The 15,087-nt window shown below is 39.5% G+C and overlaps 1 protein-coding gene across 1 annotated transcript in view; it reads right to left on the bottom strand.

Annotated features, from left to right (window-relative positions):
* Nucleotides 1-2,666: 2,666 nt before the first annotated feature.
* The window catches only part of conv (insulin like growth factor binding protein acid labile subunit convoluted), a 28,325-nt gene continuing 15,904 nt past the window's right edge, over nucleotides 2,667-15,087 (bottom strand). The window contains exons 12-19 of the mRNA XM_073081698.1: nucleotides 13,393-13,627; nucleotides 12,452-12,651; nucleotides 10,291-10,375; nucleotides 9,752-9,947; nucleotides 9,152-9,229; nucleotides 8,490-8,687; nucleotides 4,635-4,905; nucleotides 2,667-3,599 (exon numbers count right to left, since the gene is read on the bottom strand). Of these exons, the coding sequence (XP_072937799.1) occupies nucleotides 3,161-3,599; nucleotides 4,635-4,905; nucleotides 8,490-8,687; nucleotides 9,152-9,229; nucleotides 9,752-9,947; nucleotides 10,291-10,375; nucleotides 12,452-12,651; nucleotides 13,393-13,627 (1,702 nt within the window). The 3' untranslated portion in view covers nucleotides 2,667-3,160. The remainder of the gene's footprint in view (nucleotides 3,600-4,634; nucleotides 4,906-8,489; nucleotides 8,688-9,151; nucleotides 9,230-9,751; nucleotides 9,948-10,290; nucleotides 10,376-12,451; nucleotides 12,652-13,392; nucleotides 13,628-15,087) is intronic.

The following is a 15,087-nucleotide window of genomic DNA, read 5'->3' as shown; positions in this document are numbered from 1 at the left end:
CTAAACCAGCGCACAACTTCAGAGCGGACTAGAACTTTGGCGCGGACTATACTATTGTAAGCAACGTATTATTTATTTCACCTAGTTTATGTGCTATGTTAATTTTTTGCATAGATAGTATGATCAAAGAATTATATGGGAAAATAATCGAAGTCGCTCATCTCATCGCTTGGGCGGCTTCAGGATGTTTACAAAACTTCGAAAGCGTGATTAGACTAGCTAGACCCTGCTAGTGGCGCCATCTATTGATCAAGTTCAAAATTAAATCAATTTGAAAATATTTAAAAATCGTGGACGAACGTAACAATAACGTGACAGGAAAGGCTGTTATTTCCATATTTAGCTATTTTCAAATGTTTTTGAAGTTACACTTCCTTTTTTTATAAGTTTATGAAAGTAGATCTGAATATATTTTTAGCGTGGGTCGATTTTATGCGCGACGATGTAACACGTATTGTATTTATTAATAAATACAGATCATAATGTATTGTAGCGTGTATAGTCCGTGCCAAACTGCTAGTCCACTCTGAAGTTGTTGCGAGCAGGTGTAGCCATACAATTTGCTATGGCGACGCGATTCATTTCTATATTCAGAGCGGACTAGCAGTTTTACGCGAGTTATTAGACATATTATATTTATTATGCTTAAGAAGTAAAACTTCTTTCGCTTTTATTATAATTTTAGGTTAAAAAGAAAATGCATTTATTAGTTCTAAAAATAGGTAACTTTATTTATTTCAATAAAAATGGTACAAAATGGACGGATTTTATTTTCCCTTATCAATAAGTATACATTGTATAAAATATAATATTAAAAATATGTATAAAATATATTTATTGTTACAAAAAATATTTTTTTTTTTATTTTTTCATAAAAATAGTTAAAAAAGCTGCACTCTTTTTGTGTATTTAAAACATTTTTTGTGATGCTAAAAATAATTTCAATAAATAATATAAATTGTGTAAAAAAGTCGAAATTTATAATACGTATAACAAAAAGTAAAAAAAAATCATTAAAACATATTTGTGATGCGAAAACATGAACTTGAAGTAAGTCTTTATTAATTTATAGCATACAGGGTGAATTTTTCTAATGGGCCTTCAGGGCCTAATACGAAATTATATGGATTAACGAAAAATGCTAAAAGGAGTCATGTAGCAGATTTGATAAAAATTAAAACTGCATCATTTGTTTGTATAAAAATCTTTTTCCCTAGCTGGAAACGAACGAGTTCATTTTATATTTGAAACGAGTTCATTTTGAAAAATTCACCCTGTATATACAGACAAAACATTTTCTATACATAATTTATTGTTACATAGCCATCAATACATATTTTATAGACGAAAATTATCTTGTCTGTCACGGGCCGTGTCTGAACCGTTCTATGTCTGAAGATTAACGGGGTCATGGTATTTAGGCTTGCCAGATTCATCTCGATAAATATCATTTGCAAATACCAGAGTTAATAAAAGCTTAATCTTTTACAAATATTATATAAAATAATATCAATAAATAATAAATATCCAAACAATATTTTTTTTTATTTGAAGTTACACTTCTTTTTTGGGCATTTGGGAAAATTACAAGGATTTTTTTACAAATATACAAATAAAATCATCACCATATAATTGGTCAGTAAATTTCAAATACCAATTGCAAGTTTTGTAGAAAAAATATTTTTTAGTTACGATGCGATACAAAAAAAATGTGTTTATTTATTTTTTTATTAATTATGCCAAAGAAGTATAATTCCTTAAGTGTTCACACATTTTTTAATGAATATAAAGTATTATATACATAGTCCGCATAAAACTGCTAGTCCGCTCCGAATATAGAAATGAATCGGTGTCGCCATAGCAAATTGTATGACTACATCAACTCGCAACAACTTCAGAGCGGACTAGCTGTTTGGCGCGATTCATGCATACATACACACACACTTTTTAATGAGTATAAATAAAGTATTATATAGTATAATGGTATACAATAAAATCAGTACAAAGCAAAAAAAAGAACATTAAAGCCAAATTTTGGAGTAGCATCACAAATATCACAAACGCCGATACAAACTACATAGATTCGATATTTTTGTGACTTCGGTATAGATTAAAATAAAGTCCGATAAACTTCTCTGTGTGTGGCGATTTATCGAAAACTGTCGTGTTGTCAAGTACAATTTTCAATTTCCCCAAATAAAAAAATATTTAAGTTAGTTTAATAAAATTACGGTCTTAAAAATGTTTTTTATTGTAATGTGTTTTTAAATGTATTTTTAAATTAAATAAAATAATTTTTATTATCATTATTATTATTAGACATTTGAAATCACATGTTAAATATTGATAAATAAAATCGCGAATTTTATGACTTCTTACTAAAATTTGTCAATAAAATAAATGATTTTTCATATTATTATTACATATTTGTAATTTTATCATCGATGATATCAGGAATCGTTATAATTTCCCACTTCTCAGGTAGTTTTAACAACCTAGCAACATTATTAGCCAGTGGCGCCCTCACCACATACAGAAAAGTTTGCCGTAATAGATATAAATTTTAATATAAATTATAAATAAAATCTAAAATATTGAGATTCAGATTGAGGCTTAGAACACAGTCAAATTGCTGTCTTGTGAATAAACACTGCTATTTTCGCAGATTTTTTTGTTATATTGATTTTAATATTTGAGCAATGATTTCCTTGAGCAAATCAAGTTCTTTCAAACATTTATGTATGTCATTTCAATAATTTAATTGTGATAAAAAGTATCCTTATTCGCGAAAAGTTCTAACTTAGTCTTCAGGAACGCGTCTAAAAGGCTTCAGGTACGATTTTTACCTAATTTAGTCTCAGTTGCAATTGTCCTTAGGTGGTAGCGACTTGCATGGTCATTTGCTTCTACCATAATTACCATAAGTGACCAAAAGATCAAATCAAAAAATATTTTTTAGTTCTTTCATTTTGAAAAGTGTAGCTTAAGATTTTTTTTTTTTTGCAAAAAGTGCGTCACCAATTTTAAGATTCATTTTAAAGCTCAACAACCTCCAAATTTCGACTCCTCGACCAAAAAAAAGCGAATTTTCGAAATCTCCACCTACCCTCGTTCGCATTTTCAAACTACCTACGGGGCGTCCATAGGTCGAAACCCAAAATCACACCTCCAAATCAGCTAGCCTCCTAAAACAGACGCCTATGAAAATGCAGAGCGTTATCAAAATCGAATCGCTCACTAACCCAAGGACACTATTTGAAACACGATAGGATACCCTTTTTTTCGACAACCTTCTCTTATCTATGACCAACTTTTTCGGCCAGGAATTGAAGTTATTCGGCACAAATTGACACTGGCTTTCAAACCATTTCCTAGCGAAGTTATTCGATGTTTTACCCTGTATACAAATTTCAAAACTACCCCCTTTTTGAAGGCCTTCTTTGAAATCGCTATCAATTGCCACAGTTAATGATCTGAGGTGATAAGATACGTCAGAACTGTGTACAAGTGTACCGTTTGTGTCTCGAATGTAGATGAAGTAATCTGCTAAATCCGCAGCGGTGGCCACGAACCAGTGGATGTAGATTGATGTTTGGGAACTGAAACAAAATAAATTTATTATTATAGGCTGTAATATACATAAATTTTATTTTCTTATAATATGGGAGTGGCAGACGAGCATGCAGTCCACCTGATGGTAACGGTAAGTGGCTACTGGCCGCCTATTGACATCTGTAATCAACCTCAGATAAGATTAGATTCCTACCTGAGGTAGACTACGGATCCGTGACTTCTGTAATCAACCTCAGATAAGATTAGATTCCTGCCTGAGGTAGACTACGAATGCGACTACCCCTGAGCACTAAGCTGGAACGCCTCGGAAAAGTGTCTCCATTACCACACCCTTCAAACCAGAACAGCAGCGCTTTACACTACTGTTAAATAGGTGTGGCGGTGTTGTCGCCGGAGGTCGAAAGGGATCTAATCTGAGATTGATGATTGATGACGGACAGGTGTCCATGGTGTCAATGAACGGCAGTAGCTTACCATCAGGTGGACTACATTCTTATTTGCTACTTGTATATTACTAATCTTGATTATAGATTTTCATTAACGGCAGCAGCTACCATCAGATGGACTGCAAAGGAGAATGCTCATTCTTGGTACTGATTTTTCTCATGCGTCAAAATGAAAGTAATATTAAAATTATTTTTTTTACATAATTTGTCGATCAGAATAGTTTCTTTGAACAGGGGATCCATTTAAGATAAAATAAGACGAAATGTTGTTGATTGTTGTTCTTAAAAATTAAAATGGCGGTATTTTATACTCGGAATTCATTATTTTAGGTTTTTAGGATTATTTTAGGTTTTTTTACCTACTACCTTTAAAAGTAAATGGAATATGTTAATCGAACTACATTATAGGTACCTACTATCAGTGAAAACCGACCATCAATCTATCGTCGGATATTTTCGATTTTGAGGTTATGTAACATTTCCATTGACACATTTGTCATAGAATTATTCGCCTGTGATTCGGTGACTTTTGTCTGTGTTCGGAGACCCCCTAAGATCGGAGACCCGGGACGGACCGCCCCTTCCAAAAGCTAGAGTTTATAAAACACTACTCACTATTGTATATCTCTGAACGCCAAATCCGGCTCTGTCACAAACATGAACGGATCAGAGTTGCCGTAGCTCTCCAGCTTGTCTTGCAGCTCGGTGTTGCCAGCGCACAGCAGCCTCTCCTCGTCCAGTGTTACCAGCAACTCCCCCTCCAGCGAGGGTGGCTCAGCGCATGTGATGTTGGAGTAGACCGTGTCGGTGGCGAGAACGGAAGGAAGGAGGTGGTTCAGATAGTGCTTGAGTGGTCGGACCAGGCAGTCGCATTTGAGTTTGTTATCTGTAACAAAAAGAAAACGTTGAATTAGAAATTTTTGGAGAGTGTGTGCTTTGTACTTTGGATACACCATATTTGGATACCTTTTGGACGCATGTATTATTTTTTTTATTCTGTTCTTTACTGTCCTCATGTAAGTATGTCTGTCATTGTATAACATTTTTGCTAATATTTTCGAACTATCATTATAACTATTTTTTTTTTACTCTTACTTTTTTATAAGGATTCTGTCTTATTTATATACTTATACATAATGTCTTATTTTTTTTAGTAACTAGTTTTATAACCATGGTTTTTTTAATTATTTTGTCTATTTGCAATTGTACTGTGTGTTTCAAGGTATTTTCTTTCTTTCTTTCTTTCTAATTTACTTAGCCTAGCGTCACTTGATTTCTACCTTCATTGTTTCAGTCTACTTATCCATGTATCCAACCATCCAACTATCGTAATTTTGTAACTACCCACAAATTACAACTAGCCTACCCTTACTTACTAGAGATCATCATTATGCTTTTTAGACTACCCTCAAATTATGACTACCATCATTATACTTATATCAGCTTACCTTCAATTTATGACTACCCACATTATATTTTAATCAATGTTACACGTACCTTCATTTTACTGCTGCTCACTAAAATTCACTCGATCTACCCTCATTTCCTTATTACACTCAAAGCATACTCTTCTCAAACTACCCTCAAAGCACATATCCACGTACCGTCAAACAGCACCCTCAGCCCCCGGGTCCTCACGGCGGCCACCAGCTCGGGCGCGAGGCTGGTGAGCGCGTTGCGCCGCGCGTCCAGCAGCGCCAGCCGCGCCGCCGCCGCCAGCCGCGCCGCCGGGAGAGACTCCAGCGAGTTGTACAGGATGAGGAGGCTAGCCGCGATGACGTCATTACTGGCTATTGTTTTAGCCAATCTATTCTCATTTTTGAACTATCGTCATAATTTATTCAGCCTAACCTCATTTTACTAATCTACCCTCATTTTACGAATCTACCCTCATTTTACTATCTACCCTCATTTTAAGAATCTACCCTCATTTTACGAATCTACCCTCATTTTACGAATCTACCCTTATTTTACGAATCTACCCTCATTTTACTATCTACCCTCATTTTAAGAATCTACCCTCATTTTACGAATCTACCCTCATTTTTTAAATCTACCCTCATTTCCGAACGTTCGTCATACTATATTCAGACTACCTTAGTTTTATGACTACTCTCATTCTATTTTGATCAACCTACCCTCAATTAATTACTACCCTCATTTTTTAGTTTACCTACCCTTATTTTGTCACTACCCTCATTTTATGACTATCCTCGTTATATTTTTATCAATGTTCCACTTACCTTCATTTTACTGCTGCTCGCTAGATTTCACTAGATCTACCCTCTTTCTTTTACTACCCTCAAAGCGCACATCACCTACCATCAAACAGCACCCTCAGCCCCCGGGTCCTGACGGCGGCCACCAGCTCGGGCGCGAGGCTGGTGAGCGCGTTGCGCCGCGCGTCCAGCAGCGCCAGCCGCGCCGCCGCCGCCAGCCGCGCCGCTGGGAGAGACTCCAGAGAGTTGTACAGGATGAGGGGGGTAGCCGCGATGACGTCATTACTAACCTAGTGTTTTAGTCGATCTACCCTCATTTTTGAACTATCGTCATAATTTATTCAGCCTAACCAAATTTTACGAATCTACCCTCATTTCACGAATCTACCCTCATTTTACGAATCTACCCTCATTTTACTATCTACCTTCATTTTACGAATCTACCCTCATTTTACGAATCTACCCTCATTTTACGAATCTACCCACATTTTACGAATCCACCTCCATTTTTTTAATCTATTCTCATTTTCGAACTAACGTCATACTATATTCAGACTACCCTAATTTTTTGACTACCCTCATTATGTTTTAATCATCCTACCTACAAATTACGACTACCCTCAAAGCACACTCCACCTACCATCAAACAGCACCCTCAGCCCCCGGGTCCTCACGGCGGCCACCAGCTCGGGCGCGAGGCTGGTGAGCGCGTTGCGCCGCGCGTCCAGCAGCGCCAGCCGCGCCGCCGCCGCCAGCCGCGCCGCTGGGAGAGACTCCAGAGAGTTGTACAGGATGAGGGGGGTAGCCGCGATGACGTCATTACTAACCTAGTGTTTTAGTCGATCTACCCTCATTTTTGAACTATCGTCATAATTTATTCAGCCTAACCAAATTTTACGAATCTACCCTCATTTCACGAATCTACCCTCATTTTACGAATCTACCCTCATTTTACTATCTACCTTCATTTTACGAATCTACCCTCATTTTACGAATCTACCCTCATTTTACGAATCTACCCACATTTTACGAATCCACCTCCATTTTTTTAATCTATTCTCATTTTCGAACTAACGTCATACTATATTCAGACTACCCTAATTTTTTGACTACCCTCATTATGTTTTAATCATCCTACCTACAAATTACGACTACCCTCAAAGCACACTCCACCTACCATCAAACAGCACCCTCAGCCCCCGGGTCCTCACGGCGGCCACCAGCTCGGGCGCGAGGCTGGTGAGCGCGTTGCGCCGCGCGTCCAGCAGCGCCAGCCGCGCCGCCGCCGCCAGCCGCGCCGCTGGGAGAGACTCCAGAGAGTTGTACAGGATGAGGGGGGTAGCCGCGATGACGTCATTACTAACCTAGTGTTTTAGTCGATCTACCCTCATTTTTGAACTATCGTCATAATTTATTCAGCCTAACCAAATTTTACGAATCTACCCTCATTTCACGAATCTACCCTCATTTTACGAATCTACCCTCATTTTACTATCTACCTTCATTTTACGAATCTACCCTCATTTTACGAATCTACCCTCATTTTACGAATCTACCCACATTTTACGAATCCACCTCCATTTTTTTAATCTATTCTCATTTTCGAACTAACGTCATACTATATTCAGACTACCCTAATTTTTTGACTACCCTCATTATGTTTTAATCATCCTACCTACAAATTACGACTACCCTCAAAGCACACTCCACCTACCATCAAACAGCACCCTCAGCCCCCGGGTCCTCACGGCGGCCACCAGCTCGGGCGCGAGGCTGGTGAGCGCGTTGCGCCGCGCGTCCAGCAGCGCCAGCCGCGCCGCCGCCGCCAGCCGCGCCGCTGGGAGAGACTCCAGAGAGTTGTACAGGATGAGGGGGGTAGCCGCGATGACGTCATTACTAACCTAGTGTTTTAGTCGATCTACCCTCATTTTTGAACTATCGTCATAATTTATTCAGCCTAACCAAATTTTACGAATCTACCCTCATTTCACGAATCTACCCTCATTTTACGAATCTACCCTCATTTTACTATCTACCTTCATTTTACGAATCTACCCTCATTTTACGAATCTACCCTCATTTTACGAATCTACCCACATTTTACGAATCCACCTCCATTTTTTTAATCTATTCTCATTTTCGAACTAACGTCATACTATATTCAGACTACCCTAATTTTTTGACTACCCTCATTATGTTTTAATCATCCTACCTACAAATTACGACTACCCTCAAAGCACACTCCACCTACCATCAAACAGCACCCTCATCCCCCGGGTCCTGACGGCGGCCACCAGCTCGGGCGCGAGGCTGGTGAGCGCGTTGCGCCGCGCGTCCAGCAGCGCCAGCCGCGCCGCCGCCGCCAGCCGCGCCGCCGGCAGAGACTCCAGCGAGTTGTTGTACAGGATGAGCTGGGTTAGGTTCGCGGGGAGGTTGAATTTTGTCTCCGCTGGGAAGTAAAAAAGAAAATGGTTTTTTTTAACAACGTTGGAGGTAATAGAACCGTGTTTGATTTGACTCCAGTGACTCTACCGCTACATCTATATATGCCGAGTAACAGCAGTGGTAAACGCTGCTGTAATCTGTCTGGAAAGATGTGGTAAGGGTACCACATCTTTCCAGACCCAGTGTTTCTTTCAAGCGTGTCATAGGGCTGCTTAGTTCTTAGGATTAGCGCATCTGTGGAAAGCGTAAATTAGAATTCTAATATGCGGTAGGTTACAGATGACCATAGGCGGCAGTAGCTACTCACCACCAATGAACCAGATCAACTACACGCTCGTTCATTACTTCTACTTACATTAAGAAAATTTAAGACAATTCTTGCTCTACGAATATACAGAAATAATAAGAAGACAATTATATACTGAGAATTATAAAGAACATATAAAGAAAATTTTGTAAAATACTTACACGTCCTTGAAATTAAATCCTTCAACATGTTATGCGATAAGTCTAGTACTTCAAGAGACGTCAAATTGCCGAGGACATCTGAAATGAGCAAAATATACATAAATACATCATCACGTTTCCTCCCGTCGCGTCACGTCACGTCACGTCACGTCACCTCCACTCGACCCATCCCATCTCATCTCACCTCATCATCTCATCATGTTTCGTCCCATCACATCACGTCACCTCCCCTCAACCCATTCCATCTATGATATCCCATCTGATTTCAACTCGTCTTACGTCATCTCACCTCATCTCGTGTCATCTTGTAATCTCGTCATCTCGCTTTATTCCTTTTACTTATGAAGTCATTGGTTAATTTCGTTCAGTCATGTCATTCATTTCTTTCATTCATTCACTTCATTCAATAATTTCATTGGTTCGTTTTATTAATTCATTCCATTCATTTATTCATTCATTGCAATAATTCAATTCATTCATTCCATTTATTCAAATCATTCATTTCACTCATACATTTAACTCATTCATTTCCTTCATTCATTTCGTTCATTCTTTTATTCATCCATTCATTTCAACAAGAAAAAAGTTAAAACCACTCACTGTTCCTGATATCATTGATATAGTTCCCAGCGAAGTTCAACCTCTTGACCATCTTCGCGCCGAAGGTGATGTCGTACGTGACCACCGGGATCTCGTTGTAGCTGAGATCGATCTCCTGCAGCCGGTAGGGGATCCAGGGGGACGAGGGGAACATCTTCCTGGTCAGGAAGCCGAACTGATTGTGGCTTAGGTTCACCTGGAAAATATATTTCTTTGTAGTAGCAGACGAGTATGTAGTTCACCTGATGGTGAACAGCAGCCCATGGACATCTGTAATCACCCCCAGATAAGATTACAATTCTATCCAAGGTTGGCCACAGTTGCACCGCTACCTCAGGGGACTAAGCTGGAACGCCTCCCAAAAGTATGTCTCCCTTACCCCACCCTTCAAACCAGAACACAGCAGCGCTACACCGCGGTTATTAGATAGAAAAAAGGTGTGGCGATGGTGCCTGCAGTCGAACTAAGTAATTTATGAAATTATGATACCAAATTTAAATGGAAAATATTTTTTTTATTAGAGTAAAAGAAGATCATACCTTTTCAAGTGACAGACAGTCGTCGAGTAGACCATTAGTTTTGTTGTCAATTTTCTGCAGGAAATTGTAGGAGAGATCCAATTTTCTGGGGACAAAATATATGACAATTAGTAATCATTATATTAATATAACTATAATTAAGAAGCAATGATAGCCTAGTGGTTAAGAAACTCGTACTCTCGATCGAGGGGTCCGAGGTTCAAATCCCAGGCACGCACCTCTGATTTTTCATAGTTATGTGCGTATTAGAAATTAATTATCACTTGCTAAACGGTGAAGGAAAACATCGTGAGGAAACCTGCATACCAGAGAGATTTATAAAAAAAAAAAAATCTCAAAGGTATGTGAAGTCTACCAATACGCTCTTGGCCAGCGCGGTGGACTATGGCCTAATCCTTCTCATTCTGAGAGGAGACCCGTGCCCAGCAGTGGGACAGTAATGGGTTGTTGATGATATTAATATAACTATGACAGGTGGTACAGCCAATATGGTTATAACGGAGAGTTACCGTTTCGGAAACAAAGTTGACAATCTTCTTTCTCGGTGACTAAGTTGGAATTCTCCATATCTCACAAACTAACTTGGAATGCCTCATGCTCCAAAAATACTTTACCGTAGATACGTCATTAACCAATACAACGTTATCTCGAAAAACTAAGATGGAATGCCTCACATGTTCCAAAGCTTATTTAGAATGCTGCGTGAACTAATACTACTATGCGGTTAACAGATTCACTGTTCCCTTGAAAAACTAACGCGGAATGCCTCATGTCCCGAAACTAATTTAGAAAGCCGCGTGATATCATACCGTGAACGTCGTGCATTTTTCTTTAAAATCAGAACGGCTTCTTATTTGAGACCTAATTGGAATGCCTGTAGTTCCAGTAAACTGACCTTAGTGCCACCAATCCCTTGAATGCCTCATTGGGCACATGCCTGAGCCGGTTCGTCGGAACGTCGTGGGCAACTTGCCGAACTACTTCGATACGGATGCTAGCTTGTAGCTTCATACTCACGAGTGACTAAGACGGAACGTGGCACGAGCCAGAAGAAATGTGTCCATGATAATCCAAAAGTGTCTATTGTCCAATAACTAAGTTGGGAAGTTTCAAAAACAAAGGAACTAATTTGGAATGCCTCATGTTTCAAAAGTACTATACCGAAGATGCGTCATTAAATAATACACTATTCTCGAGAAAAACCAAGACTGTTGACTGTCACGTGACCTCATGTTACTTTACCTTGAATTTTGTGCAAATATTAATAACTTTCTAGGGAAACTAAGACGGAACGCTTCATGTTCCAATTCTAATTAGGAATGCCGCATGATTTAAAATAACTAAATTAAGAAACTAAGATGGAATGCTTTGTGTTCCAGAAACTAAATCAGAACGCTTCACTTACATTCGCTAAGAAGAAACACTCCAGGTCGCAAGAACTAATGTAGAACGCCTCATGTTCCTAAGTAAAAAAGCTTCCAAATGTACCCAGATTTGATTCTGAAATTCTTATACTCGTATTGATACTGACCTCAGAGCCACGAGTCCCTTGAATGCTTCATTGGGCACGTGCCTGAGCCGGTTCCCGCTGAGCGAGAGGTCCAGCAGCTGCTGCAGCCCCGCGAACGAGCGCGGCGCGATGTCCGCCAGCTGGTTGTGGGACTGATCCACCTGGAACGTCTCCGTGGGCAGGTTTCCGAACGACTTCGATAGGGACGCTAGCTTGTAGCTTCATACTCCCGAGTGACTAAGACGGAACGTGGCATGTGCCAGAAGAATGTTGTCTAATCCAAACCAAAAGTGTCTAGCGACCTAAGACATAGCGACTAAGCTATGTCTTAGTCTAGGAACTAATTTGGAATGCCTCATGTTCCAAAAATAATACTATGCCGTAGATGCGTCGTTACCAAATAAACTATTCTCAGGGAAAACTAAGACGGAATGCCTCATGTTCCAGACCTAATTTAGAATGTCGTGTGAACTAATATTACTATGCTGTTAACAAATTAGACAATTTTCTTGAGAAACTAAAACGGAATGCCTTATGTCCCTAACCTTATTTAGTATGCCACGTGATCTAATAATACTATGCTGTGAACGTCGTAGGAGAGCGCCATGCTTCAAGACCTAAATTGGAATGCCTGTAGTTCCAGTTACTGACCTTAGCGCCACTAGTCCCTTGAATGCCTCGTTAGGCACGTGCCTGAGCCGGTTCCCGCTGAGCGAGAGGTCCAGCAGCTGCTGCAGCCCCGCGAACGAGCGCGGCGCGATGTCCGCCAGCTGGTTGTGCGACAGATCCACCTGGAAGGTAGTTGGTAGGTTGCCGAACGCGGACTTCGATAGGGATGTTAGGTTGTTGTGCTGGAAAGAAAAAAATATAGTTCAAAAACTAAATACCACGCTAAAACCGCACAAGAAAAAGCATTAATCGTGATTCCTGTCGATCCTAATGAGGAGAATGGGATAAAATTATTAAAATCGTGTATTGTCATCGGTTCTTGATAATTGTTCAAAATTTTAAATTAATCAGACCGTTCAAAGTGGGTAAAAATCGAGTTCAAAGATTCCGTTACATACATACATACATACATATATAGATAGAACCCAAGCTAATAAAAGCGTGGTAAAAACAGTCGTCGGTTACTGTCGAGCAAATTTTTAGAAGTAGAACTTCTATAATGTGCCATGAGAGGGATATAAGTATAGAAGATAAAGGAAGTTCTTATATGCACGAAACTTCAACAGTCCAAAACTCTTGACATTGAAGGTAGTAGAACACCTTGTGGTTCGACTCCGGCAGCACCACCGCCACACTTATTTCTGCCTCATAACAGCAGTGTTAAGCGCTGCTGATTTCGGATTGGAAGGGTAAGGTAGAAAGTAGAGTCAGAAGAAGGTAAGGTTGAGGGAGACATGCTTTTCCGAGGTATTCCAGCTTAGTCCTCAGAGGTAGCGGCGCATCTATAGCCGACCTTAAATAGGAATATGTAATCCTATCTGGAGTTGAGAACAGATGTCCATGGGCGGCAGTAGCCACTTACCATCAGGTGGGCTGCATGCTCGTCTGCTACTCCTATATTAAAAAAAAACTTTCAAACAAACCTGCAAATAGAGGTATTGCAAGCTGCTAAGCGTATTCAAAGCCTCCCATGGCGGCCTGGTGAGGCCATTGTACGACAGATCCAGGGCCTGAAGCGTCAGCAGACCAGAGAAGGCGTCCCCAGCTAGGTTGTCCCCAATCTGGTTATGCGAGAGGTTCAGACGTAGCAACGCGTTCATTGCCGGCCAAGTGTTCGCTTTGATCTCTGTCAGGTTGTTGTGGGCGAAATTCAGCTCCCTGGGGACAAATAAATAGGTTAGTCCGGCAAGTAAGTCGTTCCGAATAATGGCTTTTTTACACGCTTTATATTAGCTTCACTTGTATGTTTGTCAGTGAGTAACTCCGTTTTTACACGGTTTATATTAGCTTCACTTGTATGTTTGTCAGTGAGTAACTCCGTTTTTACACGGTTTATATTAGCTTCACTTGTATGTTTGTCAGTGAGTAACTCCGTTTTTACACGGTTTATATTAGCTTCACTTGTATGTTTGTCAGTGAGTAACTCCGTTTTTACACGGTTTATATTAGCTTCACTTGTATGTTTGTCAGTGAGTAACTCCGTTTTTACACGGTTTATATTGGCTTCACTTGTATGTTTGTCAGTGAGTAACTCCGTTTTTCAGTAGAACGAGATCAACATATATCCTTATAATTATGACGCTTTGTGGATGCTTAATGTGAACAGCAGTATAAATAAAACAATAAATAATAAGTCGAGAAACTAAAGAACACGCTTTTATAAGAAATTTAACCAAAAAATAAAAAAATAATATAGTTTAAAAAAACTAAAGTACACGCTTTTATAGAAACCAAACTAAAAAATATAAAATAAAGTTTTAATGAAAAATATAAACAACAAAAATAGATATATTTAATTGTAAAAAAAGGCGTGGGGTGCACACTCTCGGTAATTATAAATATTTTACTGACAGACATGAGCAGAAGGACCAACACTTTGATATTTTCAAAGCAGACGAGCATGCAGTCCACCTGATGGTGAGACTACTGCCGTCCTGGCTGTTAATAATTGTCTATTTAACGCTTTTTTACATATTGAATATTATATTGTTTATTGAATATTATATTGTTTGAAGGTGGTAGAACCCTTTGTGGTTCGACTCCGGCGGCACCACCGCCACACCTATTTCTACCTAATAACAGCAGTGTTAGGCTCTGCTGTGTTCCGGTTTGAAGGGTGTGGTAAGGGAGACAGACGTTTCCGAGGCGTCCCAGCTTAGTCCTCAGGGGTAGCGGCGCATCTGTGGCCGACCTCAGGTAGGTATATCTAATCCTATCTGGGGTTGATTACAGATGTCCATGGGCGGCAGTAGCCACTTACCATCAGGTGGACTGCATGCTCGTCTGCTACTCCTATATTATAAAAAAAAATAGCTTTTAGAGTTACTTAAATACACTGACCGGCTCATGAGGCGTTCCAAATTAGTGATGAACCACTACAATGCGTTAAACACATACTAGATGTCTGTAAAACGGTTTTATGACTAAACTAACCTGGGACATACGGCATTCAGGATCAATGACAGTCCGGAGGACTTACCTTACGCACTATTACGTAATCAATCAGTACGCATGGTAAAGTAATAATGCATTTTTTAATGAAAACTAAACTGGCACTCAAGGCATTCCAGAATAGTCTTAACCTCACAACCTTGCTAATAATCCCTTATTTCCAGCAC

This window comes from Epargyreus clarus, unplaced genomic scaffold (genome assembly GCF_041222505.1).
Source record: "Epargyreus clarus isolate Ecla_fem2 unplaced genomic scaffold, WU_Ecla_fem_2.2 ptg000016l, whole genome shotgun sequence".
NCBI lineage: Eukaryota > Metazoa > Arthropoda > Insecta > Lepidoptera > Hesperiidae > Epargyreus > Epargyreus clarus.
Note: the sequence above shows the minus strand (reverse complement) of the source record. Positions and strands in the feature narration are given on the sequence as shown.